This window comes from Notothenia rossii (assembly GCF_949606895.1).
Source record: "Notothenia rossii genome assembly, chromosome: 1".
Classification (NCBI taxonomy): domain Eukaryota; kingdom Metazoa; phylum Chordata; class Actinopteri; order Perciformes; family Nototheniidae; genus Notothenia; species Notothenia rossii.
This window is the reverse complement of record NC_136912.1, coordinates 79,571,425-79,598,044: the sequence shown is the minus strand read 5'-3', so window position 1 is coordinate 79,598,044 and position 26,620 is coordinate 79,571,425. Positions and strand designations below refer to the sequence as shown.

General features: G+C 39.3%; 2 protein-coding genes across 3 annotated transcripts; both read right to left on the bottom strand.

Moving 5' to 3' along the window:
• Window positions 1-5,130: 5,130 nt before the first annotated feature.
• LOC307015540 (low-density lipoprotein receptor-related protein 8-like) lies at window positions 5,131-21,382 on the bottom strand. Of its 2 annotated transcripts, XM_079644212.1 has the most exons (13): window positions 21,237-21,382; window positions 20,236-20,370; window positions 18,298-18,678; window positions 13,278-13,397; window positions 12,986-13,111; window positions 12,429-12,600; window positions 11,780-11,995; window positions 11,373-11,491; window positions 9,339-9,478; window positions 8,960-9,101; window positions 8,576-8,773; window positions 7,761-7,921; window positions 5,131-7,119 (listed from the first exon to the last, which is right to left on the bottom strand). In XM_079644212.1, the coding sequence occupies exons 1-13, from the start codon at window positions 21,295-21,297 to the stop codon at window positions 7,084-7,086; spliced, it is 2,007 nt and encodes a 668-aa protein (XP_079500338.1). In that variant the 5' UTR covers window positions 21,298-21,382; the 3' UTR covers window positions 5,131-7,083. The 2 variants fall into 2 exon arrangements, with proteins under 2 accessions (XP_079500338.1, XP_079500337.1); XM_079644211.1 differs by having other exon boundaries at window positions 8,960-9,478.
• Window positions 21,383-22,498: 1,116 nt separating this feature from the next.
• ndufa7 (NADH:ubiquinone oxidoreductase subunit A7) lies at window positions 22,499-25,547 on the bottom strand. The gene is made up of 4 exons (XM_079644375.1): window positions 25,434-25,547; window positions 25,143-25,192; window positions 22,960-23,097; window positions 22,499-22,707 (listed from the first exon to the last, which is right to left on the bottom strand). The coding sequence occupies exons 1-4, from the start codon at window positions 25,482-25,484 to the stop codon at window positions 22,620-22,622; spliced, it is 327 nt and encodes a 108-aa protein (XP_079500501.1). The 5' UTR covers window positions 25,485-25,547; the 3' UTR covers window positions 22,499-22,619.
• Between the last annotated feature and the right edge of the window lie 1,073 nt (window positions 25,548-26,620).

Here is a 26,620-nt window from a genome sequence, read left to right as displayed (position 1 = left end):
TCAGATATCAATAACATCTCTGCTGACATATAATGAGATAAAAGCATTAAAAAACATATTTAAAAAAATGTATAATATTAAAAGTAAAGCTTACTTGAATTGTGCTAATCATGTTTTGGATGAAAGAATCAGATAACATTTGTATTTAAAATATAAAGGAATATGCATAATAGGGGTTTCACCAACTAATCGACTACCTTTACCACTAGTCGGCGCTGTAGGCCCTAGTCAACTAGTCCTGAAAAAAATGGAGGTAAACGAGGTGCTGCAAAATGCTCCAAAACACGTCCGACCTTCTTATGTATATGGCAGTACTTCAACGAAGATGTAACCAACTCCACAGTGAAGTGTCAGTTGTGTACAGCTGTACTGAAGTACAATACAAATGCATCTGCTATGCGCAACCATCTGAAGATGAAACACCCGCTGCCGACAGCTAGCACTAGCAGTAATGCTAGCACCAGTGAGCAACGGACCGGCGTCAGCACTGAACAGAGGCAAACGAACAGCAAGAAAACACGGGTCAACAGTGATGCGGATGATGAGCTACGGGATTACTGCCAGCGGACACCGCATATCCCCACAATGGATAATCCACTGGAGTGGTGGGCAGAAAACGTGCACCGCTTCCCCCGCTTTCGAGGAGCTACATGGCTATTCCAGCCACAAGCACCCCGAGTGAGAGGGTTTTTTCCCCTGGCAGGCAACACTTTCACCCGAAAGCGGTCAAGCCTCCTTCCCTCACATGTCGATGCGTTGGTGTTCAAACCAAAAATATGGAAAGGTAGACATTATCGTGGAGGACAGCGAATAAAGTGTTGCGCTGTTGCATGGATTTACGTTGCATGTATGTAAACAAGAGTTTTTTGCTGTCGATTTTGGTGAGTCCAGTTACTGTTTGTTATTTACTCAGCCATGTAACACAAATTAAAATGCAGTGTTTAATGTTACTGTATGAGTTCCAATAGAAAATACAGTTGTAAACCTCTCTTTGTGTGTCTTTATTATGACGTAACGACTAGTCGACTGCTATTTTGAAAAACGTGTCGACTAGTAGATATTGGTAGTTGTGAAACCCCTAGGTCTGCAACCTTTTTGACCAAAAGAGCGATTTTGCTCCTTTTTCCCAAAACATTTTTTGTCTGGAGCCGCAAAACATATTTCATAGCTTGATAGCTAATAAAGTTGTATTTATTGTTATATCAGACAAAAATACAGTTTCTTTGCATTTATTAGGCTATTTATTACATTATATAAAACTGTTAACCTCTAATAGGAAACAAAGAACTCCTATAAGGAGAATTACAAATAATACACAGGCCTACTTTAAAATAAATTAAACACAGCACTTGGGGAGTCCTCTGCACATTTGAAGGAAAAAAATATATTATTAAAATGTGCCCACTTTGAAATAAATAAAACATATAGCTGCACCCTAAAAAGAGTTAAAGGTAGGGTAGGTAAGAATGGAGAAACCAGCTCGAGTGCGCAAGAATTTGAAAATACACAACCGGAAAAAATCTGCCTCTTCCTTCAGACTTTCTTACAGAGTCCCTCCTCCAACACACACGAACGCGCATCATCAATTAGGCCACGAGATAAGTTTTTGCACAGATGGAAGGCTGACAGGCAGGGAGGCCATCCAGTTATTTTAGCCGGGTCGGCTAAAATGATTGGTCGTGCTTTTTACAGCGCTACGGCTTCCAGAGATTAATTTTTGTATGTATTTATTGTCAAAGCATTTAATATATTCATTGCTATCGGTACGTTAAGAGCATTCCATGGAATATAACAAAAAGTGTTTTCTGAAATAAATGACATACCCCATTGAATTATGACTGAAGATTGTCAGCTGTCTTCCTCTCCCGTGTTGTTCCTCGATACGTAAAGGCTGCAGCACCTTTGACAACTTCTCTCTACACATCAAACATACCGGTAAACCAGCATCGTTTGCTGTGAACGCATATAACTCTTTCCACACAGAATTAAATCCTGTGTTTATCCGGTACTTTTCTTTGATTTATCCATAGTTCGCTCATCGAGCCGTGGGTCCCCGTGCGAGCGCTTCAAAGAAAAGGCGCTCGCGCGGGACCGTAGCAGGATGTGACGCATATTTTAGTTGACCTAATTAAAACCGTTTTGTTTTTTATTTATGTGTCACAGTATCACCATACAAGATACGAAACATTTTCAACCGTGCAACAAAATATAAATAGTCCTACAAATACTTTTATTTTATTTCCTTCTTATTTTCGTCTAAGCTCAAGGGAGCCAGAGCAGAGGGCTTAAAGGGCCGCGGGTTGCCGACCCCTGCCCTAATGCATAACGAGATTACTATTATAGACCACACAGAAAGGACGGTGGGCTCACTTTCATCGAAACAAGAAAAACTTAAACCCAGATACTTACAGTTAAATGCTGTTCAATTATGTTCCAAACAACATCAAGGATTATTTCTGAAAAAGTATGTAGCTCAAACGCTTTTTCTCTTGCAGGTTTTTTAAGCTGAGTACCTGTTTATATCCGGCTTTTTTACACATACTCTCTCCAGTACAGTGTTAGCTCTGAGTGTTATCGATGCTTGCTATTGTAAACACAGACCATGGCCGTTTCTCAATCGCGAGGATACTGGCTTGGTAGTCGCATACTTCCAAGTCACTTCCTTCAGAAACGAAGCAAGTATACTTCCAAGCCACAGCTTCGGAAACCAAAGAAGAATGGAACAGGCTAACAAGTGTGCCACTCTCTCTAACGGTTTCAACGTAAACACCGAAAATAAATACCTCACGATGTCTATCTAATTATGAACTTGCTTTACTTTCACGGAACACATTTTTGGTGATAACAAATGCAACAAAGTAACATATTTACCAACACATGTTGAGAGAGTGTCTCCTTACACACCGGAGACACACATTTATGTATAACATACATCAACAAGTGCTTTATGCATAATAGGTGACTTTTAAAAAGGCAAGTTTAAGGCACTTCCACATTGGCTTCACTCTTCAGGCCCGAAAGTCACAAGGCCAAAGTACCTTCACGATAGAAGATTATTAACTTATGTTTGTATTTCTTTTATTGGTTTATTTGACAGTCGTGTTTATTGATCAGCAAAAACTTTTTATTTGTATTTTATCTAAAATATTGCCCAATACTTTAAAAGGGAAGCTCACTGCAGTCCTTTAGAAGTGTGTTCAGCTACTTCAAAACAGCATTAGGCTATATGATATTTACTGTATATATGGTTTGTATAAATAATTAAGTGTAGGCTACTTACAGTTATAGTGCCTCTTGTGTGTCTCTCTAGCTCAGGGGTGGGGAACCTTTTTCCTCTCAAGGGCCATTTCAATTTTTACAACATCCTTCGAGGGCCGTACAAATGATTGAACTCAACGTCTGCTTAAAAAACTCAAATCACAGCCCATTTATTTCGCGTTTCTTTCATGCTGTGCAAAGAAAAAGCAACCTCTTAATCCAGATATTTGACCATGACCCGCGCATTCATTCACCGTGGCATGACCACCAAAACAGAAAGATATGGACACAAGATGTGTGCAAATGTATTTAGTTTCATATCCATGTGGACATGATTTAAGTGGGGGGGGGATCTAACCTCATCTAGGGGGGTTTGGGGGCATGCACCACCATGAAGATTTTTTTTAAATGTTGAAGTTAAAAGCATCAATATGGTGCACTTTGAGAGCAACATGAAGAGATCTATGGATACATCTCTCAACACCCATATGAAACAGAACTGTAAGCAGATTTTTTTCTTTACGGATATTTTACAAATCAATTCCCTTTTAAACTGTATTCTTGTTTATTAATAACAACTTTTTTTTACTGTCATATTAGTATTGTATACCTGTTTACTTTATTCTCTTATTTTTCTATAACTATAATGATCATATAAAGATGTGCCTTTACCTCACTGGTTGGAGAAAAAGCTTCTTATATTCGTTAGCATAGCTAGCTAACCAGATGCTAATAACAACAACGTTATTGACTGTATGATCAGTATGACAGATGAACAGATCGCCACTGGGCTTTCACCTAAAGACACAGCCACGCAAAAACTGCGGCATGTGTACAGCTCCTTATGGGTATTGCAATTTGTGAAGTCCCGGCCCGGAACCGCGTTCTGGTGCTCTCCGTTAGAACTACACTCCCTTCAGACGAGACATATACCACGTGATGACACGTTAGGCTCGTGTTGTGTTCAAGGACCCTGACCTTGGCCAGGAAAAAAACGCTTGTTTAATTATTTTGCAGTCTAGATTTATTGCATTTTTTTCTTTTTTGTGTGTGTTTATAAATTACCCCGAGGGCCGTACCAAATGGTCTCGCGGGCCGTATACGGCCCGGAGGCCGGAGGTTCCTCACCCCTGCTCTAGCTCCAAAGATTATTGCTAGTCCTGAGCAGCATGACTTTGTGTCCTTGCCTTCTGGGCGGTGCCTGTTTCAGCTGATGGACCCCTCTGCGTCTGTATGTCCATCTTGATTTCTTGACTCAAATATTTAGTGAATTTCTGCTGAATGATTATTTAAAAAGATAGCAGGTTACATTTTTTAGATATATGATGAACAGCGAGGTAAATCTACTTATGAAAGTACAGACTCTCAGTGCTCTTGTGTTTTGATCTTAAAAAGTGTGGTCATGTTGCATATGTCTTTTTAAAATAAACATGTACATATGCATTTTAATTTAATGCCATGTCCTAATCGCTGATCATAACTTGAGCAGAATCACACCCAACAAGCCCATAAAGGAAATGGAGAGCTTGGTATTTTCTAACACCTTCTTCCCAGTGTTTGACATGGAGAATATTTTGCAGCATAAAGAAAATTCTTCAGTGACACTGATATTTGTATTTACAGTTCGATACCCACCAGTGATTTAATGCTAGCCATCCGTTTGGTTTGATTATTCAAGAGATGGTAAGTGAACAATTAACTTACAGTATTTTTAGAAAGAGCTGGAGACCACATAATCAGCTCAGGCTCGTAATTTGTATTGTCATTCAGAAAATACTCAGATAAAAACGTTTAAACTGTGATTTATAAACTACTATAGCATCATTTGGCAGAGAGGACTTGAAGTGTAATAATAAATCGTAGGCAAAAATGTAGGGAAAACATAAAATACTTTATTTTATTCATTTACAGCATCTAGCAGTTTTTCTATAGTGCAAAGTCAGTGCTTCACTAACTACTGCTACCAAAATATAAATAAAATCCAACTTTAAAAATAAATATCAAACACACATCTCAGCAGTTTGAGCACAGTTGAAGAATTTTCTCTTATTCAATGCTGAATGAATATTATCGATCATACAGAATTGTGCGTTTCTCTGAGACTAAAATAACAACGAAAAATGACTGAATTCAAACAAGGCAGGTTGATAAACCAAACATTCACTCCAACAGCTTCGTGCCAGACTCTGTGCACTCAACACCCAGGATACATCACACCAAACCAAACAAAGCAAACAAAGCAACAACACATATTTGTTCCCGTTGTACCAGCACATCATTTTGTGCAACATTCTAAGACAAAAAAAAGATTAGATATACATTTTTTGGGCATTTCTTGTTGACCTAGCCAAAAAACCATTAGTTTATTAACAATTAAACAGTGTGAGGAGGACATCTCTGCCTCATAATGAGTTGATCCAAAATATTAACAAAGTCACAAATCCAGATGTGTTTATTGCAATTGTCCCCTTTGAGAAACAAAACCTACTGCACTGATCTATTGTTTTTAAATTAAAAAGGCATCTTCAAACTAAATTATAGAATCCAAAAAATACACCAATAATTGGTGCGTCAACGCTGCATCGAAAATCAAGGCCACATTTAGAACTGTTCTTGTTAAAGGCAGCTCAGGGCACACCCGGTCCAATGTCATTGTAGGCAAGGTACAGGATAACAGATTTGATGAAAGAAAAAAGAGAATCAAAGGCTAAATTAAATGTTCCAAAACTTTACTGCTCGGAAAAAGGGAAACATTCTTACCCAGCCTTATGGGCGGGATCAAGATTTCTCAACAACTCTTTGCTGGATCACCATGATATTTATTTCAAATATTCACAATCTCAAGATAATAGATCTGTCTAAATTTGCTGATCCTTTGATTTTATGGTCAAAATGTTACCCTTACTCAAACCACTAAAGTTTTGCAAACTTCAACTGAATAGTTAAATTCACTTTTCTTATAGAGTTAAATGAGATGATCACTACTGTTCAGGAGAGTGGTAACTATCTTCTCATCCAACTTTTGGTAAGAAAGTGGATAAGCATACTACAGCAATTTAACTATCCAGTTAGACTGTTCACAGAACAAAGCGTTCATTCAAAATGCCATAATGCTTTTATCTGACTTACAAAGAAAGAGAGTGAACTCCTAAAGGCCAGGAACAAACCAGTGGAACACTTTTCAGTTAGCTGTTTCATATTGGAGAGTACAAACCGTCCTTAACGTTATAAAAATAGAGTTGTTATTGAAATAAGATTAAATAAACGATGAAAGAGAAAGTGCAATTAAACAAAAGATATGCATTTACAGTAGCACTGCAATTATTATTATTACAGTCAGTGAATAAATGGTTTGTACTGTCTGAGCAAATACTGAAAAATGCAGAGTCTGCTATTTTATTATTTTAACCGATCAGCAAATAATCTAAATCCTGAATATATTTAGATCACTGTCTTTGAAAAAAATTGAAAAGCAGAAGCTGGAACCAGCAACGACTTAAATAATCAAAACAGTTGATTATTTCATGTTCATGTCTAATCTGAAGTCTTCACATTTCCACCACTCTCTTAAGCGCAGAGAAATAGAAAATAGACTAACGTTATCAACGCCAACTTCTGAAAGTAACATTCCTCAAAACAGGAGTCACAGCATGAAGCCTGTCCCCATCTGAACTTTGAAATGAACCCTGGGTTATTTCTCTCATGAGAGTTTAACCTGCGGAGGCGGGAACAGGACGGGGTGATGAACTGGTTTGTGTTCCTGTTGCTCCGTCAGCTCTGAGGTCACTGCAGCACATGGAGCTGGCCTTCTGTCCCGCACCGTCTTCATTCAGCATCTCCGTCCCGCTTTAGCAGAGTGTCCTGGCGGCAGAAAACCATGTTCTTTAGTCAACAAGTGCTACCAGAATAAACCTTAAACCTAACAAAAGCAGGTCAATTTGTGTTTATCAGGGAAGCTACCAGAGGAAGAACATTATATTTCAAAACGAGCAGCTAATAAACACTGGATTCCAACTCCTGCTGGATTTTGTATAGTTCTATGTTAAGGAAATTCAGACAAATGTAACATGTGAAGACCGACAGTCCTCTGTTCTCAGATTTTGAATACAATGTTGCTAAAACCTGGATGATGCACAGATGAGACATCCCAAAAATAGTACACAGTAAAAGACACAAATGAAGGAAATCTCTAATGTCTTAACTTATAACCAAAACAGTTTCAACTTTGACAGAACATTTTGTGCTGAAGAAGAATGCTGACAATCATGATAAGAAGCAAATAAAAAGGTTTCACAGCCAAAGACCTTCTAGAGACATGATTTGCTTACAAGGTTTTCGCTCATCGTTACATGTGCCTTACGTGTAAACATTTGCCAGAAACACAGCAATCGTCAGCTCTTTAAAACAGTTAATGTGCAGCATATATCTCTACCTCCTCTCTGAAGGTGAGTGAAGGTTGCCCGTGTCTGCTTTATTTTTATATACGTGTGTGTTTGTCTTGCCTTGACTAGACGTGTGTTTGGACCCATGTGTGGCCCCTGGATGATGAGGGGGTCCTGGGACTCTTTGAGGGAGAAGCTCTGCTCCATGAGGGACCGGGACGGCCTGAACTCCTCTCTCCACCACCACAGAGCCATTCCCCCCAGCAGCACACTGAGAAACACTGGGACACACACAACACACACATGGCTGTTAGGCCTATATAAGGCTTCAGAGATACACATACATTTAGAATAGTAGTAATATTGGAGTGCTTCTCCAGACAAGGATTATTTACATTATTAACCCGATAAAAAAAACTACTCAAAAACCAAATAACTGGAACCAAAAAATGTATAATTGACTTAAAAAGCCTGCACACTAACACTGTTCCCAATAAAAAATGCACTCTGTTAAATGCTGCAACCTTGGGAACTACTTTGTGACGTTGCTTTGCTTCTTTATAGCCTTTAGTGGCGGTGAAATCATAAGCCTGAATTTATTATTTTATCATTTATAATTGCTCCACAACAGTGCATGTTGACAAGCAGGGAGTTACCATCTCAATAGGAAACAGTGATGTCAAATTTGTATTTGATCGATTGACTTTTAAAGTCAATGTTTTAGTGCGAGTCATCAGCAAAGCCAAAAGTGTCAACAACAAACAACATCTTAATTGCCTCCACATTTTATAAGCAGTCATTGACTTGATAAAAGGCTTATTTTAACAATAATGTGTTTCGGGGCAAATACTAAAAGAAAAGAACAGGAGGTTTCCCAAACATGTGATGAGGTTTTGTTTTTACAAAATATTTTGAGGGATAGAAAAGGGTCTTACTTATAAGAGAGAGGATCCCAGCAAAGGCAGGGTCAGACACGGATGTTGCAGGGACTGTCCGCGAATTGACGGGAATTTCTTGAGATGTGTTTTTTTTTTTTTCCGAACAAGTGCAGTTGAACTGTGGACTCTGAGACAGCAGGTCGACAACATACTCCTGTTGGCACACCGTCCCAGCATGCCTGCATACAGACGGCCCTAAGAACCAGGAGAAAGTACACAGAGTATGTAAGGCGGCATTAATGTGACTCCAGCAGCAACAATCTACAGTGTCAATCAATACTTGAGTGAACTCCTGAACCATCAACAGAAACAATACTTAAAGCAAAATCACTTTAATGTCCGAATCATACAGTAAATGTCTGATTATTTGACCCGCCATACCGTTTGGTTGGAGGGCCGGCTGAACGATGACCACGCCCCCAGGTGAGGTGACGTTTGACAGCAGAACTTGGAGGTTTCCGCCGTTGTGTTTGTTGGCTCGGCAGATGGAGTGCGTAACTTCTTCACTCCAATATAAAAAACCCTGAAGCAGAATTGACAGAGTTAGCAGAACTGTTATCACACCTTCGAGAATTTCTAGATGTTGGATATAAAGGAAAAGAGAAAAGCCTCTTAGTTCAGCGTCAGGATGATGGGATGCCCAGCAGACTGGATTTATACACTGGAGTTTAGAGCAAGTGCAGTGAGAGCAGGAACTCTCACAGATATCTTTAAATATTTTCTTTGTGTGGCCCATCCATACCATCATAAGGCTTTTTACCTCAAACACAGCAAGTCCAAAGGGCCGGTCCAGATAACCGTTAGACTCTACCACTGTTTTTCGGTGGCGGCCCTCTAGATTTATCCTAGAGATGCTTCTCATCCCCTGGTCCACCCAGTACAGCAGCTGACGAGGCATATCTAGGAGGAAAAGTGATCAAATTAAACCACAACCTGCATTATGAGCAGCATCACGAACCACAATGAACTGTGAGGAACATCAGCCCTCTGAACAACTGAAACAATTTCACAACATTCATCTGCTACTACTTAGTAATTATTTATCTATTATATCATTCCAATAACTTGTATATAGACTCGTATTGCACTATTCCACTTTTTTTCAGAACTATTTTTCTTTTGTATCACTTTTAATATTGTCTGCTTATCTGTATTATTGTGTTGCATTGTTGGAGAAGCCTGTGACCTAAGATTTTCAACGACATAATTACTCTGTAGCTATGTTAGTTTGACAATAAAGAACCTTGAACCTCTGGCTTTTGCTTATAAATACTGTTCCTGTTTCAAAAAAGGGAAGACTGAGGGCCTTCCCTCTTTTTTAAGTATTTCTCAACATTACTATAAATATCAGATTTCAACACCTTCTTACGGAGCCCCTAAAGGTTCATGGAGAGAGAAAAAAAGTATCTGGTGTGCACGATATACTTTCTCGTTTGCACAAAATACTATTTCGTGCGAACGAGAAAGTATTTTGTAAGTTACCGGTGCGCCAAGTAGGAAGTGGAGCACAGAGGAGACAAACCGTTTCTTTGCAGACTGTTATGTTTACGTGGAGAAATGGCAGTGCATACATTTAGGGACATTTTGGCAAGGGGTTTAGAGCTATTTGTTTAAGCAGCGGATTCGCAAAACAGAAGAGTCTGTAAACCAGTCTGCTTTGATCTATGAATTCCTTTCCGTGACTCACAGTATCTGCTGCCCACAGCTGTTTTATAGAAGGAAAACCTCCTTCACTTTATGAAATCTCTGCGGCACCAGTGGCCTGTACTACGAAGCAGGATTTGCCATTTACACTATTCATTCATGAAGTATGACGCTGCGCTGTCATGTTTGTGATTGGTCAAATGTTGCTAACCCCGTCCCTTTCACGTGAACGCGCTCAAAGGCCGGACAGAGAAACCCTGGTTGATTTACTGAGTTGATAACCAGCTTCGTAGGACCGCTTATCGACATCGCGTTTGTTAGGGTTATTAAGCCGGGTAAATTGAACATATCCAGGGTCTGTTGAACTGGCTTCGTCGTACAGGGCACTGGAGGCAGTAACGTGTAACTCAGCAGAATCTGAGAAGAGCAGCACCAGCTGCAAAGAGCTGTGCCTTTTACTGTTTACTTCACTGCGTTTCCCTTCATTAGAACCACTGAATAGAGATCGAGGCTGCTACGTTAAACCACACACACCTATACACACATCGAACTACCAGAGTATTCCCCCTCGTTTTATGAAGGAGATGTCCGGTCACCGGGGCGCATGATGTGTGTGTGTGTGTGCGTGCGTGCGTGCGTGCGTGCGTGCGTGCGTGCGTGTGTGCTCAGCTCCGCTCTGTGTGTGTGTGTTCGGTGTGTTTGTGTGTGTCCGACACCACCGGCATTTGTTTTCAAATTACCACGAACAGTAATTTACACACATCTGGTTCTGTATTCCCAATGAAAGACATTTGTTTAATCTTAATCTCGATGTAGTGTTATAGTCCTGCCGGAGTGCACCGGAATGAACGACACTATCAAACAAATAATAAATAAACAAACAAATACACACACACACACTTCATAAAACTAATAATATGGCGTAATAATCGGGCAGTTTGTTGTGTTTTACCATAAGAAAGTATCTCGTGCGAACGAAAAAGTAATTTGTGTGCACGAGAAAGTATCTCGTGCACACAAATTAATAAAGCGTGGCCACGTTTTATAAATTGTTCTCTCTATGAACCCTCCAGGGCTCCGTACCTTCTGAAAGCTCACCAAAGATGCAACTCTTACTCAACCATTACTTCCGTGAAATGTCAGAACATACCCAGAGAGAGAGCGACAGGGAAGCGTATTGAGGAAGTGACCAGAGGCTTCCTGTCTCGACCCTGCAAGCTCGATCTCTCAATTTGTGGGGAGTTACCACACTGAGCCCACAAGAGCAGCCTGAGAAAACAGAAGCAGTGATAAAATAATACAAGATTCTTACTTCATCCTGTTTTAGATAGTAAGTGCTGGTGAATCAGATACAAGGCCAACATTAAATCAACAAGTGCTTAAGCGATAACTTAATTGCCAAGGTACAGTCAAAATAGATGCTCTTGCTGTAAGTGGTGCTGTGTTAGCTGTCTTTATAAATAACAATGCAATGCAAGATAACAATTGTATTGGTCCTTCTGACGTGAGTCCGGGGAACCTTCTGGACGATGCTAATGAAAAGTAACCGCCTCCTACCCTTGGAGAGGATCCACAGCCACTGCTGAAGGTCTGTCCAGTCCGGTGATGAGCGGACGCTGAGCCGAACCGTCCAGCAGACCAACGTTCACAGAACCGCTCTCCATACTGGTCCAGTAGAGGAGCTGATGGATCCAGTCCACAGCCAGGCCTGACACCGATCCTTCAACTTTCAACACCAACGCCGAATCCTTTTTATTTCCATCCAAAGAGACCCTGACAAAAATCCAAGGGGGAAGGAAACATATAAATAAATGCAATAATCAGGGTGTTTATTCCACGTTCTGATATATCAAATTCAAAATCTGAATATGACGAAGGTGGCTGCAGGCTTCAACGAAGGGCTTGGCAAAAATCAACTATCCTGATTAAGGACATTTTATATCATGATAACGATATATATCATGATAACTGTCAAATATTGAAATGGCACTTTTTATATTTTTTCTGTATATAAATAAATACATTAGAAAAGTATAGCCTATATGGCATATTTTCTGGTTGTTTGTTGAATAAACCAATATGAAATAACCATTTTCATGTACTATTTTTGTATAATCCAGTGTGAATTAAATGTTAGTAAGTACATGCTTGATATTATCTGTTAGGATGGTGTGTTTGAGTGGTGGCTCCAGCAGCACTTTGCTACCTGTACACAGAGCCTCGTCCTGGCCGGGCCCAGTACAGAGTTCGGTTAGAGACCAGAGTCGCCACCGGCCCCGATCCTGGTAAATATAGAGCTGGCCTCCTGTGCTCCGTGCCAGTGACGCTGATCGTTCGTATTCCTTGAGAAGATGGGAAAACCAGCTGAGCCTCTTCTCCTGGAAGGAAAACAGAATGCTCGTGAACTGTTAGCACCGGTGTTATGCATGCCCACTGCACCTCGAAGCTTTGGCGCTGTTCTGATGTTTCCGTCATTGTTAAAAAAAATCCGTCATAGACAGCAAATATTCGGTTAAGGCGACCTCTGGACCCCTTGTACATTAAAGTAGCTCTAAAGACAGAGTTATGAAATAAAATGCTGCCTCAATGTTGATGGGATTTATCATAGCATGTTATCTTATTTGTCATCATAGAAAGCCAAGTAAGACCTAATAAATAATTAATCAGGGCCTCCTCTTATCCTCCCAAGTTCTCAGTTGCAGAAGTAATAACCTTGATATTTTGGAGGCTGGTAACCAGGTGCATTAAGAGTTTGTTTCTCACCTTTGGCTTTGCACTCGCTCGTTGTTTGAATCCTCTGGTAACCATCCTGACAGTCACATGTGAGGCTGCCGTTCATGTGAACACACAGCTGATCACACACATCGCTCTCCAGACACGGGTCAACCTCTAGATAAAACAACGGACACTTTGGAAGGAGTACGCATTAAAGTAATGTGTTATTAATTATGTAAATGGTCCAGTTCCAAGTGCCCATTACTCATTTTTCAGGACACATCTTCATAACAGGTTTTAAAATCTAAATCTAGCAGGCGGTTTTAGGGCTGCCACTCACCCTCACACTGGCTGTCCCCGACCAGCTTCATGTTGCTGGGACAGTCGCAGAGGAAACCCATCAGCTGGTCCACACACCGGTGAGAGCAGCCTCCATTATCGACCAGACATTCATTCTGGTCTGCAGAAACACACATTACATCATCATTAGTGGTTTCATACCAGAAAGAAGGAAAAATGGTACTAAAGAATATATCTTAATGTGATAAGAAACGGTCATAAGATCAGAGACAAAAGCAACCGTCCAAAATACAGTACCGAAACTGCACACCGCAAAATTACAAATGACCTTCTCCTCTCCTCCGATGCTGGTAACCTCAACATCCTCATCCTCCTTGACCTCAGCGCTGCCTTCGACACCATCAATAACTCCATCCTCCTCACCCGTCTTGAAACCACCTTCAACATCACCGGCACTGCCCTCTCTTGGTTCACTTCATACCTCTCTGACAGAAACCAGTTCATCTACATCAATAACTGCAAATCCCCCACCGCTCCTCTCCCCCAAGGTGTCCCTCAAGTCTCAGTTCTCGGCCCCCTCCTCTTCATCCTCTACCTGCTTCCCCTTGGTCACATAATCCGCCGTCATGGACTTCAATTCCACTGCTTTGCCGACGACATCCAGCTTCTCATCTCCACCAAGTCCATCTCCACTGCTACCCACTCCATCCTGACAAACTGCATCACTGAAATAAAATCCTTGCTCCAACTTAACTTCCTGAAACTCAACTGCGATAAATCTGAAATAATAATCATTGGACAAAAAAAGCTCACCACACCTAACCATAACTTCACCCTCAACATAGACGGCTTCCCAGTTCAAGCCTCCCCTCACATCCGGAACCTAGGCATCATATTTGACCAAACCCTCTCCTACAACAGATACATCAAACAGATCACAAAGACAGCCTTCTTCCACCTCAAAAACATCGCCCGTCTACGTCCATCCCTTTCTCCCACTGCTGCCGAAACCCTCATCCACGCCTTCATCACCTCCCGTCTGGACTATTGCAACAGCCTCCTCTATGGTTCACCTGCAAAAACCCTCAACAAACTTCAATATATCTAGAACTCCGCCGCCCGTCTACTCACCCACACCCGAATCCGTGAACACATTACACCCGTCCTCATCAAGCTCCACTGGCTCTCCATCCCCCAGAGAATTCAGTACAAGATCCTCCTGATGACATACAAATACCTCCATAACCTGACCCCATCCTACCTGACTGACGTCCTCCACAGACACACTCCCACTCGCTCCCTCCGCTCTGCCACTGCCAACCTCCTGTCCCTCCCCACCCGGACCAACCTCAAGTCTTGGGGCGACAGAGCCTTCTCCGTTGCTGCACCCACCCTCTGGAACTCACTACCCCAATCCATCAGAGATTCTTCCTCCCTCACAGCATTCAAAACATCACTCAAAACCCACCTGTTCAAAACTGCATTCAACCACTGACCACCCCCCTCCCCCCCTATTTTCTGTTTTGTTTATCTCTTTTTGTATTTCTTAGTCCTTTTTTTGTTGTCTTTTCTTAATTCTCTGTCAAAGCGTCTTTGAGTTTCATGAAAAGCGCTATAAAAGTCCCATGTATTATTATTATTATAAAATACTAAACCAGAAACCAAAATTGTTCCTGTATGGTATTCATGAGTAGAAAACCATAAAAAAAGATTGACATAGTGCGTTTGTCTTTGTCAAATATGTGGCTCATTATAATGCAATAAAGCATTTGTAAGTCTGCCAGACAAAAAAAACAAAGAAGCATCTTACAATTTGGGTCTTCAACAAACTATTGTAGCTAATACAAAATTGACAAGATGCTACTATAGAGGAAAAGCCAGGGGATCAGTGAATACAATTACTGCGGAAGGGGACATGAATCTGTGTTATCCAATTTGGAGCCAATACATCGAGGTTTTGAGACATTGCACTTATTTAGAACCGATTTGTTTGGGGAAAAAATCTGAAAGCAATCAAAGACATAATATACAGTACAGCGGAGTTCAGATGAAAAATAATTCTTATGAAATAGAAGAATCCTAAAAACAGACCGTACTCTTATTTATGAAATGGAGAAAAATCTTTCAGATACAAAACACAGCTTCCAAACAAACAAATTAAAAACATTAACAGTTGACAATGAGCGTGGTTTGCTTTTTAACGCCGTTTGATTTGTGGTCAGGGAGGAGAAATAAATTAGGATAAGCACAAGAGTAAGGATTGTTCAAATATGTTTTACAATTGCTAACAACAGAGAAAACCAGAGATGGATTCATACACTTAAAGGCTAATGATGGTTTTGATTATGAGGTAACCCACTGACATTTTGATTCATGAATTCATTGAAAAGAATATTAAATATCCCAAAATATTTTTTCTTAAAAGACCATGGTGCCTTCTTCAAGTTTAATCTTTTTCCTGACCAACGTTCCACATGCTAAGAATAATTAATTTAATTTCAAACCATGGACAAATCATCAGCAAATCTACACCTTGGAAAAGCTGCAAATGGAGAATATTCAGCTTTTTTTCCTATTGATTTGGTTGAATAATGAGTGAAATAATTATTTTAGAATTACACTCATCACATCTTTGACTTAGTTATTTCATACTATAATATTAGAAAAACTGTCCCTTCTTTCAGTTCAACCTTTCTTTTGGAATAACCTTAGTCTCCTCCCAAAAAAATTTTATATGACCAAAATGCTGGAAGCCACTGGGCAGTATGAAGCAGCGCAACACTGCCCTCTGCTGGCTGGACAGCAAGGCATCACAAGCGAGCCATCAAATACAGATTGTGTTTGTTTAACATTTCTTTCCCAAATCGTTAGCCATTATTTTGCTGGCATAAGCCTGCCATTGGAAACCATTAATGTATGGCCTATATATAGCCTACGTGAAGCCACAGTGTATTTTACAGGAGTATTTAGTTTAGTTTATTTGTTTATAGTGTTGTGGACAGTCCCCATTCATTAACTGTCACAAAAAACTGTGAATGGGGCAGCTTTAGCCAACATTGCTAATTTCCATTTGTGGTCCCTGGCCAGATGATAATAGACACCCTTAAAATCCCAATACATCAACAGCATTAGTTATAAAGAAAGGATGAAAGACAAGTAGATAGAGTGAAACCAACACATTCTCACTCCCAACTCGTAGTGACATTATGTCATTATCCCTTGGCGTCACTATCAAACATTTAAATTGAAAACATAAAAATTAATAAATGGGTGAAAATTGCTGTGTCCATAATGGGCAGCATTAATATATACCCACATGACAGCTAAGGTCGGAAGAGCTTTATTTAACAGCTGGTCTTATGTCTGTGACCCCTCCTGTTGTTCATTGATAAGCCTGAAACATGCACTTGTCAAGGTTCAGAGGCCATCGATCATCTTAAGATAAGATATACTTTATTGATCCCAAGTTGGACATCTTTTCTTTACAGCAGCATGTGTAACAGTTGTAAATATGCAGTGGTGTTTATTTGTAAATAATTTAGTATAATCACACAAATTCTGTCTTTTATATTTAATAATTATATTGAATGTTCAATACCTGACAAGGCCGGAGATGAAAAACTTGGGTCGCAGGTTCCTCAACAGTGCAGTACAAGACATCTAACAATATGTGTGTATACCTCCAGCATTAAACTGTCATATTCTGCACATTTCTTATTCTATCTACATACATCTTATAAGAGTATAATAAATATGTATAATATCAGTTCAAATAAGTGCTTCAACATAGTTAACATTGCAGGAAAGTTGATTGTCAAGTCCCAAAACAAATTATGTAATATATTCAATGTTAAGTACTTTATCAGGCTTAATTTTTATCTGTTGATACCCCCAATACTTTTTTCTTATTCAAAAGAAGACCTTAACCTAAAGTATTCTTTAATGTTTAAATAAAGCCTTGTTAGTTGGTCTGTTTTGCACATCCTCCTATTAATATCTTTGGACGTCCTGCACTAAACTGTTTTATTCTAGATATCATTTACAGTATCTTCTTGACATTTTCTATTCTATATTTCTATTATTGACCTTCTACTTTCCCCCTATTTTGTATGTACTCTTAATATTTTTTATGTTTTCATCAAATTCAACAAAAGAATTCAATAACGTGCTTTAACCAGTGAAGTTTACAGTGTTAACACCATAAAATATACTGCTGTTTCCAATTTAGTTTATGATGGATGTATTTTGTTATCCACTCATATATTGTTTTGATATTTGTAACACCAAACCAACAGTGGTCAGTGTTCTAGTTAATACAACATATATTATCAGACATAATATTAAAATGAACTCTTATTTTGAAAATACAGCTTCCTGTGTTCGAATGAGCTGCTCCGACCCTCGGTCATGATGGACTCCAAAAGTCTGACATTATAAAATCAAACAAATAAATAAACACAAGGATAATTGTCTTGTTGAGTACATAACAGTGTGTGGTTTAGAAAAGAACACAAAATTAGAAGGAAAAAACTATGAAACAATACAGATTTCAGTATTCTGAGCGCCTACTCTCACCCTAACTGACGGCAACAAAAGTCCGACATTATACAATTATAATAAAGAAGTAAAAACAATAAGTGTGGCTTGATATTGAGTAAGAAAAAGGTTGATAAACGCTGCGAGAATGGGTCTGCAGAGAGCATTTCTCCGCGATCCCAACTCGTCTATTACCAACGTTCAGGGAGCTCTATGCAAGTCATTGGGACTCTCTGATAGTTGAAAATCGACGCTAAAGGGCCCACCACTGCGTTTGATAGTGACGCCAAGGGATCCTGACATAACGTCACTATAGTACGAGTTGGGAGTGAGAATGTGTTGATGAAACACATGTTACTACATACATGTCACATATAGCACATCACAATCACATAACAGAGACGAGGGGCAACATCCATGATCACAACATATAACACACGTGCCATATCCAACACAGACTAGTGTGGGCAGGTGTAGTTCTCAGTGAACCATGTTTTTAAGTGAGCTGTAAACGTATCACTCACCACAGTTGTCCTCATCGCTGCCATCAGAGCAGTCTGGGGAGTGGTCACACCTCCAAGTCTGACGGATGCAGTGCCCGTCCCCACACTGAAACTCAAACGGCGCACACACGGGAGAAGTCTGCGGGCGTGGTCGAGGCAAAAAACACATGTGTGGAGACTCGTCCCGCCCGTCTTTGCAGTCAGTTCTCCCGTCACACAGCTTGTTTCTGGGCAGGCAGGTGTCAGACGGTCCGCAGGAGAAAGTCCCAGGGATGCTGCAGTTCAAGCAGGACGCCTCATCACTGCCGTCGCCACAGTCCTCTACGCCATTGCAGCGTAAATGTGAAGATATACAAAGCCTGCTGCGGCAGGCAAACTCATCCTTCTTACAGGACACGAAATCTGTGAAAAGTGAGACAAGTTACATCAATAAATACTTTTGTACAGTCATGGAAAGATGAAAAGGCTTCTGTTCAAATGTAATCTGAGCATTATCAGCTTTTGGTACGCCACTAACATTTATAGGAAAAACATTATTGACTTCTGAGCATTTTATTTTGTGTTTCAGTTTGTAAGAAATCTCTGAATGCCGTTTCAGAGCGACTCAATAGACCAACAAAAATAAGTGGGAAATTGTTTGGTGGGGGAGTACATATGTGGACAGGCTAATGATTTATATATTTGTGAACACAATACAAGTTTTCATCAGAACCAGCTGCCTCATGGGTCATTAAGTTTATAAGAAATGCTGTTTTAGATTACATCTACCCAGATCCTCAATTAAGGCAACTTAAAGGAAAGATTCAAGAAAATCTACTTGAAAAGTGTTAAAACCACAAAACACAAATGTATGACTAATCCAGAAAATCAACACCCGATGAAATAAACCAGACTGGAGCAAAAATAAATAAATGGGGAAAATCCAATATTGTCATTAAACAGCTAACTGTTTTGCAACATTGTCAAACCTACCTTACCTGACTGAAATGTAATGAGTTGCCTAGCCTGACAACAGATCATTTCCTCTTGACATGTTTTACTCTCTACTATCTCATAATAAATCCACAGTAATTTGCAACTCCTACATTTTCCTGGCTGGTTTTCAAACCAGCTTCTTTCAACTCTAGGTCTCACGACCCTAACTGCAACACTACCCATATTCATACCTGCTGGGAATTCCTAACATCAACAATGTTTGTGTTTATTGGCTACCTTCACCTTTAATCCTTTCAGAACATTTTCTCCAGCAGGGTTTTTCTTTGCAAACGTTGCGCAGCTTGTGGTTCAGGCTGAACACCAGATCCCTCCGGAATTCAATACATTCAATTCCAAGTTACTTGCAAATTACTTAAACAGCATTACATAAAATAATCTGCAGTGGTTTTTTCCCCACAATGCAAGAAAATGAGCTGATGACGTTTAATCAACTTAAACTGCATTACACTGTAAAAAACAACAAGTGTAGGTAAAAGGGTGCATGCTTTGCCTGCCAACACAATCATTAGACATGCCATTTGTCTGAAACTGTAGACTTTGACACCATGGGTGCTGGTGATACCTCATGTGGCCCCAACATTATGTGCGCTTTAGTTTAGTGTATAAATTCTCAGTAATGTGCAATTATTGTGATGGTGCAGTGTTCATGTACTATTTCTGTTTTTACACAACTTCCAACCAGGCTGTCAGACTGCATCATTGTCAAAACAAGCATCCATCTCTCAATCAGAGACTCTCTTGGCTAGAAAGGGGAGCTACTTAGAAAAATCCCTTTTGTTAATGAGTCACTTAGATATTGAGATGTTTTCAGCATTCAGTTTTTATGCAACACAAAGCTGTGACAACATTTGAATAAACTTCAGGCTAGCACCAACTCTGGTTTCTTCTCACTCATTTTTGTTTGACAGTGTTGTGTGTACCGGTATGTGTGTGTGTTAAAATGGTATCATGTTGTATATTCACCACAGCGTTGTTCATCAGATCCGTCCTCACAGTCTTTGTGCCCGTCACACACTCTCAGTCTCTGGATGCACAAGCCATCACTGCACCTGAACCCACGCTGCTGGTGGCAGGCGTGCAGAGACTGAGCCTCAGCACCTGAGATACGTTCAAAACACAATGTTTTAGTCTTACTGTTTCATAATATACATTTTCTTTCATAAAAAGGCAAGGTTTATTAGCACCTTTTAACACAAGGCAATTCAAAGTACTTTGAGTACAGCATTAAGATATAGTGCAGTGAAAACAAATAATAAAATGATACTTACAATATTTAAAAACAGTCATTAAAAAGCAAAGAGAATAAAATAAAGATAAAACACCTCATATATAATAACACAGGTAGTAAATACATGAATACAAATTACAGTGGAGTGTAAGATATGAATAGTTATTTGATTGAATCGTTAAAACAAAAAGTGCATTCCTATAATATAAAAGTGTTTCCATCTAAAATCTACTTAAACTGATGTAATTGACGAAGATAAGGAAATAGTTAAGGTGACAGAGTCTTGTTACACAGTCAATTCAAATGAATGCTGTAATTTTTATTTAATATTTAAATTAAATAATGAAAGTATTACTTTTTGTAGAACCTTTTAAAAAAGGTGTTTAAATCTGAACCTAAATTTTCTCTGCAAAGCCTGGGTCAGATAGAGTTCCGCATTGTTTTTAAAATATGTTTCTAGCTTTATTGATACATTTTGCACATATATTTTAGTCCAAATACGACATTTTCTGAAACATATAACTTGGGATAACATGACGTGTTTGTATAGTAACACTTAAACTAGAAAAACCTTACATATATCAGAAAAAGTGGACTGTAGTTCGCAGACTTCATTCAAAGTGACAGGTCTGCTCGACTGTAAACCGTCGCTACTTCACGTCATTTATTTAAAAAGCGCTTAATGTAAGCAGCTCTTTAATGTCACAATAATGCAAAAGTAATATCTGCATCTTACCCAAAATATAACACCAAGATAGTGGTGCTAGCAGAAGAAATAAGCCTCCAAGGTGTCTCATGTTCGGTGTCCTCCACAGTTGCGTCGCACGCGGCGCGGAGTTATGACGCAATAGTTGATTCAGTGGTTTGTGCCGGTTTGTGATGAAAAAGTAACATGCTGTGCTTCTGAAAGGCTGATGGTGGCTCTTTTAAAGACTTTGATAAATATACTAAACAAACATATTTAATCATGTTAAAGGTAAAAGGCTATCACTTATTTTAATTGTGCTCGTAAATCAACTACATATTTGTTTTTGTTATTAATTGAAAATGAATGCAATTTGAAGTTTGTAAAAAAAAAAACGGAATCCTTGTCAGTAATCAATATAACTTAATAATTCAAATTGAATTTTGTTTGATAATTATATTTTTATTATATATATTTTAACAAATGTTTAATTGTATGTTTAACATGATATCACATTATCTTTGTATCAATGTTTGACTCAAACAAAACCCTAAAGTGTTTTTGTTTTAATATGCAGAAAAACCCAAACATGCCCCTCAACAAGTCAGCCTGACATTAAAACATTAAACAGTCCCCCTCAAACTAGACTTTTCTTGTCATAGCCTGGCCTACATATAAGACATTATATTGCATAACAAATCGATATCCAATCCATCCAAATTAGTGGGGGGTAAAACTTGAAGTATGACTGTGATCCAAAATTGTGCTGACTCACAAAAAATATTTTCATAATATCAAGTCTTCATCTCATGACCTAATCCATGGTCCATCTGACAATAGTAATGACATGAAGTATTTCCTTTAATGGATACTTAAGCAGCTTTATACTCATTAATGTTTCATTTATCCTTTTGAGGGAATTATTTTCTCAAAACTAATTTAATTACAAAGATACGTAATATGTCAAATACAATAACATGATAATAATCATGTATGAGACAGAGTGAAAAGTCTACTGGGAGCTACTGAAGTATCTAAACTTATGTCAGCAAATTAAGGGCAATTTTCTTGTGAACAAAATTATAACTGTTTTGTGGACTATATGAGGCTGCACTGTCCTGTTTGGGGAAAAGTTCTCTGTGTGCCTCAGCCCCTCCAGCTTCTGCATCAACACACATCTACTGAGCCCCCCCCTGCTATACCGCTTAGCCAGTATCTCCAAAAAGTGCTGCAATGTCTATTTACTCAATGATGATTTAAACTCAGTTTCAATTAATTCAGTTAAGATATGACCACAATAACTACAAAAAACGTAAATAGAAGACATTTTATTCACATTTCTTATTGTACAGGGCACAGGCAGTAGGCAGGCCAATAAAGCAGATGTGGAGGGAGGATTTAGGTCATTGGTGTTGAGGGAGGTAATCCTGCTGCTCAGAGGTACGGCTCGTCTGTGGAGAGCGTTGGCTCCCTGTAGACAGCCCCAGGGGTCACACAAGGCTTTGAGACCTCAGCAACTTGACTACAAAGAGATGAGAAGAGAAAAACAAATATGACATGATTTAGACAAAAATAGTCTTTCACATATCAGGATGTAAATAGGCATCTCTGGTTGTTGTTATATTCAACAGTAAAAGTTTGCTGCTCACATTACTTCACGTCAGATCAATTCATCTAAGCATCGGGGCATCTTTGGCAGTTGCAGTTATGCCATCTGCAACTATGAACATAACTACATTACCGCACATGACAGCGCATTGACCGAGTCATTTACCTGCCGGCGGTGAGAGCCATCTGAGAAGACATGATGACAGTGGCGGGAACCGACTCTCTGCGTCCATCTCTATTGCAGTAGTAGTTGCTGGCAAACTTGTGGCTCGGGCCCACTGGCAGTTTGGGTGGTGGCTGAGTCCTATAGAGAAAGCATTGTTCACAGAATGAAGCCGTGTCTCTGCTGTGAAAAATATCGACTTAACGCTGACTGTCTATTTGTGGGGGAATGTCATTCTAGGTAGTGGTGTCATTATGAAGAATAGAATATAATTGGAGGGATGAAGCCCTCTTTAATGGTCACACATGCAAAGCACACAGCACACACAGTGAAATGTGTTCTCTGCTTTTTAACCCATCCTAGTACCAGGAGCAGTGGGCAGCTATTGTACAGCGCACGGGGAAGGATATTGCATTGTCAGTTTGAGTAACATGGTTTTGAGAGTTTCTTGGGTTCAAAAACAAAACAATGGTTAAAGCAGGGGTGGGGAACCTCCGGCCTCCAGGACGTATACGGACCGCGAGACCATTTGGTATGGCCCTCGAGTTAATTTATAAACACACGCTAAAAAGAAAAAAATTAAAGAAATCTAGACCTCAAAAGAATTAAACAAGCGAGTGCGTTTTTCCTGGCCAAGGTCAGGGTCCTTGAACACAACACAAGCCTAACGTGTCATACGTGGTATATGTCTCATCTGAAAGGGGTGTAGTGCTGACAGAGAGCACCAGAACGCCGCTCCGCCACTTCAAAAATTGCAGTACCCATAGAGAGGCGAAGTCCCTCCCTTTCCAGGAGGAGCTCCATGGGACCTTATTTCGGAAAAATTATGTATTGAAGTCAATGGGGAGAGAAAGATTCTCTTTCGATTCCGTTTGAATTGTGCCACGAATTACACATATGATGTTTGCCAATTTAAAAGATAATTTTGTAAGTCCAAAAAATAAAAATGTGTCGTAAAACTGTGAAGTAACACTTTTTTTTCCTCCCGTCTCGCACCACACACCAAGGAGGCCGCCACGACGTTAGCACATTTGCTTCTGTCTTTCAGAATGAGGCGAAAAGTATTAAAAGAGGTGAAAATCACTACAAGTCTGGGCATGTTGAGAGCTGTACATATACAAAAGGGGAGAAAAAATGTATATATGAGAATAAAGTAAACAGGCGTAAAATACTATATGACAGTAAAAAAAAGTTATTATTAATAAACAAGAATACAGTTTAAAAAGGGGAGTGATTTGTAAAATATCCATAAAGAAAAATTAAATCTGCTTACAGTTCTGTTTCATATGGATGTTGAGAGATGTATCCATAGAGCTCCTAATGTTGCTCTTTAATTGCACCAGATTGATGCTTTTAACTTGATGCTTTTAACCCCCTAGAGAAGGTTAGCCCCCCCCCACTTAAATTTAGTTTCCTATATCACATGGATAGGAAACTAAATTCATTTGCACACATCTTGTGTCCATATCCTTCTGTTTTGGTGGTCATGCCACAACCGTGCACGTGCATGCATATGCGAGTATCTGGATTAAGAGGTTGCTTTTTCTTTGCACAGCATGAAAGAAAGGCCAAATGAATGGGCTGTGATTTTAGTATTTTTAAGCAGAGGTCAATCATTTGTACGGCCCTCGGAGGATGTTGAAAAAATTTAAATGGCCCTTGTGAGGAAAAAGGTTCCCCACCCCTGGGTTAAAGCATGTAACTACATTGACTAGGAAAGAAAATGGTCTGGTAGTAAGTGTGGCAGTGCTGCCCGAGAGCCACATGCATGAAATAACTAATCTACTTATAGGTAGCAAGACAATTTATTCAAATCAGTTTCAGATGCCTACAAGACTCAAGGAAATGAATACATTAAATCAGTCTGATCCAGGACGCGTCTGCAGGTGCTGTCCTCCTTGTTTTTACTGCCTGTGTCAACCATAGACTGTATGTATATATATATATATATATATATATATATATATCTATCAACACGTCATTTACACATCACTATTTGGGTTGTATTTGTTTACAGAGATAATAAGTCAGTGTTTAGCGTTAGGTGAGTATGTAAGCACTTTTGGGAAGCTAAGTTAAATTGGCAATTGAAAACATAATTGCTTTATTGTATCATTCTGAAGTTGATTGCAGGGTGTAATGGCTCCATTGGTGTTTACATTAAACACAAGTGTACAAAGTCTTACCTCTTTCCAATCTCCCCATATCGCAGCTGGAGCTTGCCTTGCAGGTCATGCTAGAAAATAAACAGCATTACTGATTTATGCTTAAAAACCCATGTTAAATACGCATGATATAAGACATATCATCCAACTCAGCTCGACCGGTTTGCTCTTAAAGCTACCTAGCATTAGCACCCTCGCGCTCTTAAATTAGTATTGTTCGCCCATTTAAAGCAATACATATCCAGGTAATAAATCAATATTCATGTTACAGTAAATCGCAGTTCAGATAAAACGTTTGGATGTGATTCTTACCCCCGACAGAAGATTTCGGAGCCTCTGGATGATTTTGGTAGCAGTCGCCATGTTTGCTGTTGTGAAGGACACAGGACTTCTTCTTCTGTCAGACTAAAGTTTCTCATCGCGTTAGTGACACCTGTCGGTCCGAAAGGAAAACTACCGACACACATAAAGCACTGAAGTTTTGAAAATAATAGTTGTTTTCACCATTAGTTATCGATGTAAATATGTATTTAAATGATTTTTGCATTATATATAAAAGTTCTTTCAGTCAGTCTTCATTTTCTGTTAAATCTGCTCAGCAATGGAACTCAATCCCACCTCCAATCAGAGACCAGACCACATTCACTTTATTTAAATCAAAGCTCAAAATATGGTTAGTGGGGAATCAGCTCTGCCGGCACTGACCCAATCTTCTGCTCCTTACAACCCACTGCCTGTGTTTTAACATGTTCTTTTGTTTTGTTTTATTTGTTTTGTTTTAATGTGCTGTATTTTAATTTTTTTTATTTAAGTATCCCAGTAATGTCTGTTGCATGTTTTAAATGTATTGTATTTACTTGTTTAAAATGAAATGTGTTTTATGTTGACTTTTAAAATCTGTCCAAGGACTACAGATGAAAAATAGCCTCTTGGCTAACTCTGGCACATTTACAGAAATGTTCATTAATGTGCACTGTCCCTAATAAATGATATGCAATGTATTACTGTAGCATGTTGCTATGGCCAAGTTTGCCTCATTTCTTAGAATGTATTAATACCATCATCTTACATAATATGTTTACAGCCTACTATGTTTTTTTTACAGCAACAGAACTGTTTCAGCACATTGTATGCGAGAAAAATATCTCTCTCTGTTGCAGAACATGGACTACACCGACGTAGTGTTTCCTTATTTCTCACCTCTAAACCTTTATGTAATACGCCCAAGCGTGCTGAAAGCATTCTTGCTCTGTTTTTAAAGTAACTTTAATCCCCGATCCAGAAACTGCTTCACTTGGGAATTTCACTGTTGTACAGAAATATAGACCACAGTTCCGCATTTCAATATTGACTGATACATTAGTCCAAATAATGCAATATATCATTCTGTTAACATTAAGAAATAGATTCTGAAACTGCGGAAATCGGACTCTTTCCCCTAGTTTCAGACCAGGTTATGAGAACTGGAGATCCTCCAAAAAGTTTTGACAACATGATAA

Coding starts and splice junctions, on each gene's coding strand:
- LOC307015540 (XM_079644211.1), bottom strand. CDS start 21,297: ATGAGACACCTTGGAGGCTTATTTCTTCTGCTAGCACCACTATCTTGG. Junction 12,601..12,985: donor GAGCGAGTGCAAAGCCAAAG/GTGAGAAACAAA, acceptor TTTTCCTTCCAG/GAGAAGAGGCTCAGCTGGTT. Junction 7,922..8,575: donor TGGGATCCTCTCTCTTATAA/GTAAGACCCTTT, acceptor TGTGTGTCCCAG/TGTTTCTCAGTGTGCTGCTG.
- ndufa7 (XM_079644375.1), bottom strand. CDS start 25,484: ATGGCGACTGCTACCAAAATCATCCAGAGGCTCCGAAATCTTCTGTCG. Junction 23,098..25,142: donor TATGGGGAGATTGGAAAGAG/GTAAGACTTTGT, acceptor CTTTCTCTATAG/GACTCAGCCACCACCCAAAC. Junction 22,708..22,959: donor ATGGCTCTCACCGCCGGCAG/GTAAATGACTCG, acceptor ATCTCTTTGTAG/TCAAGTTGCTGAGGTCTCAA.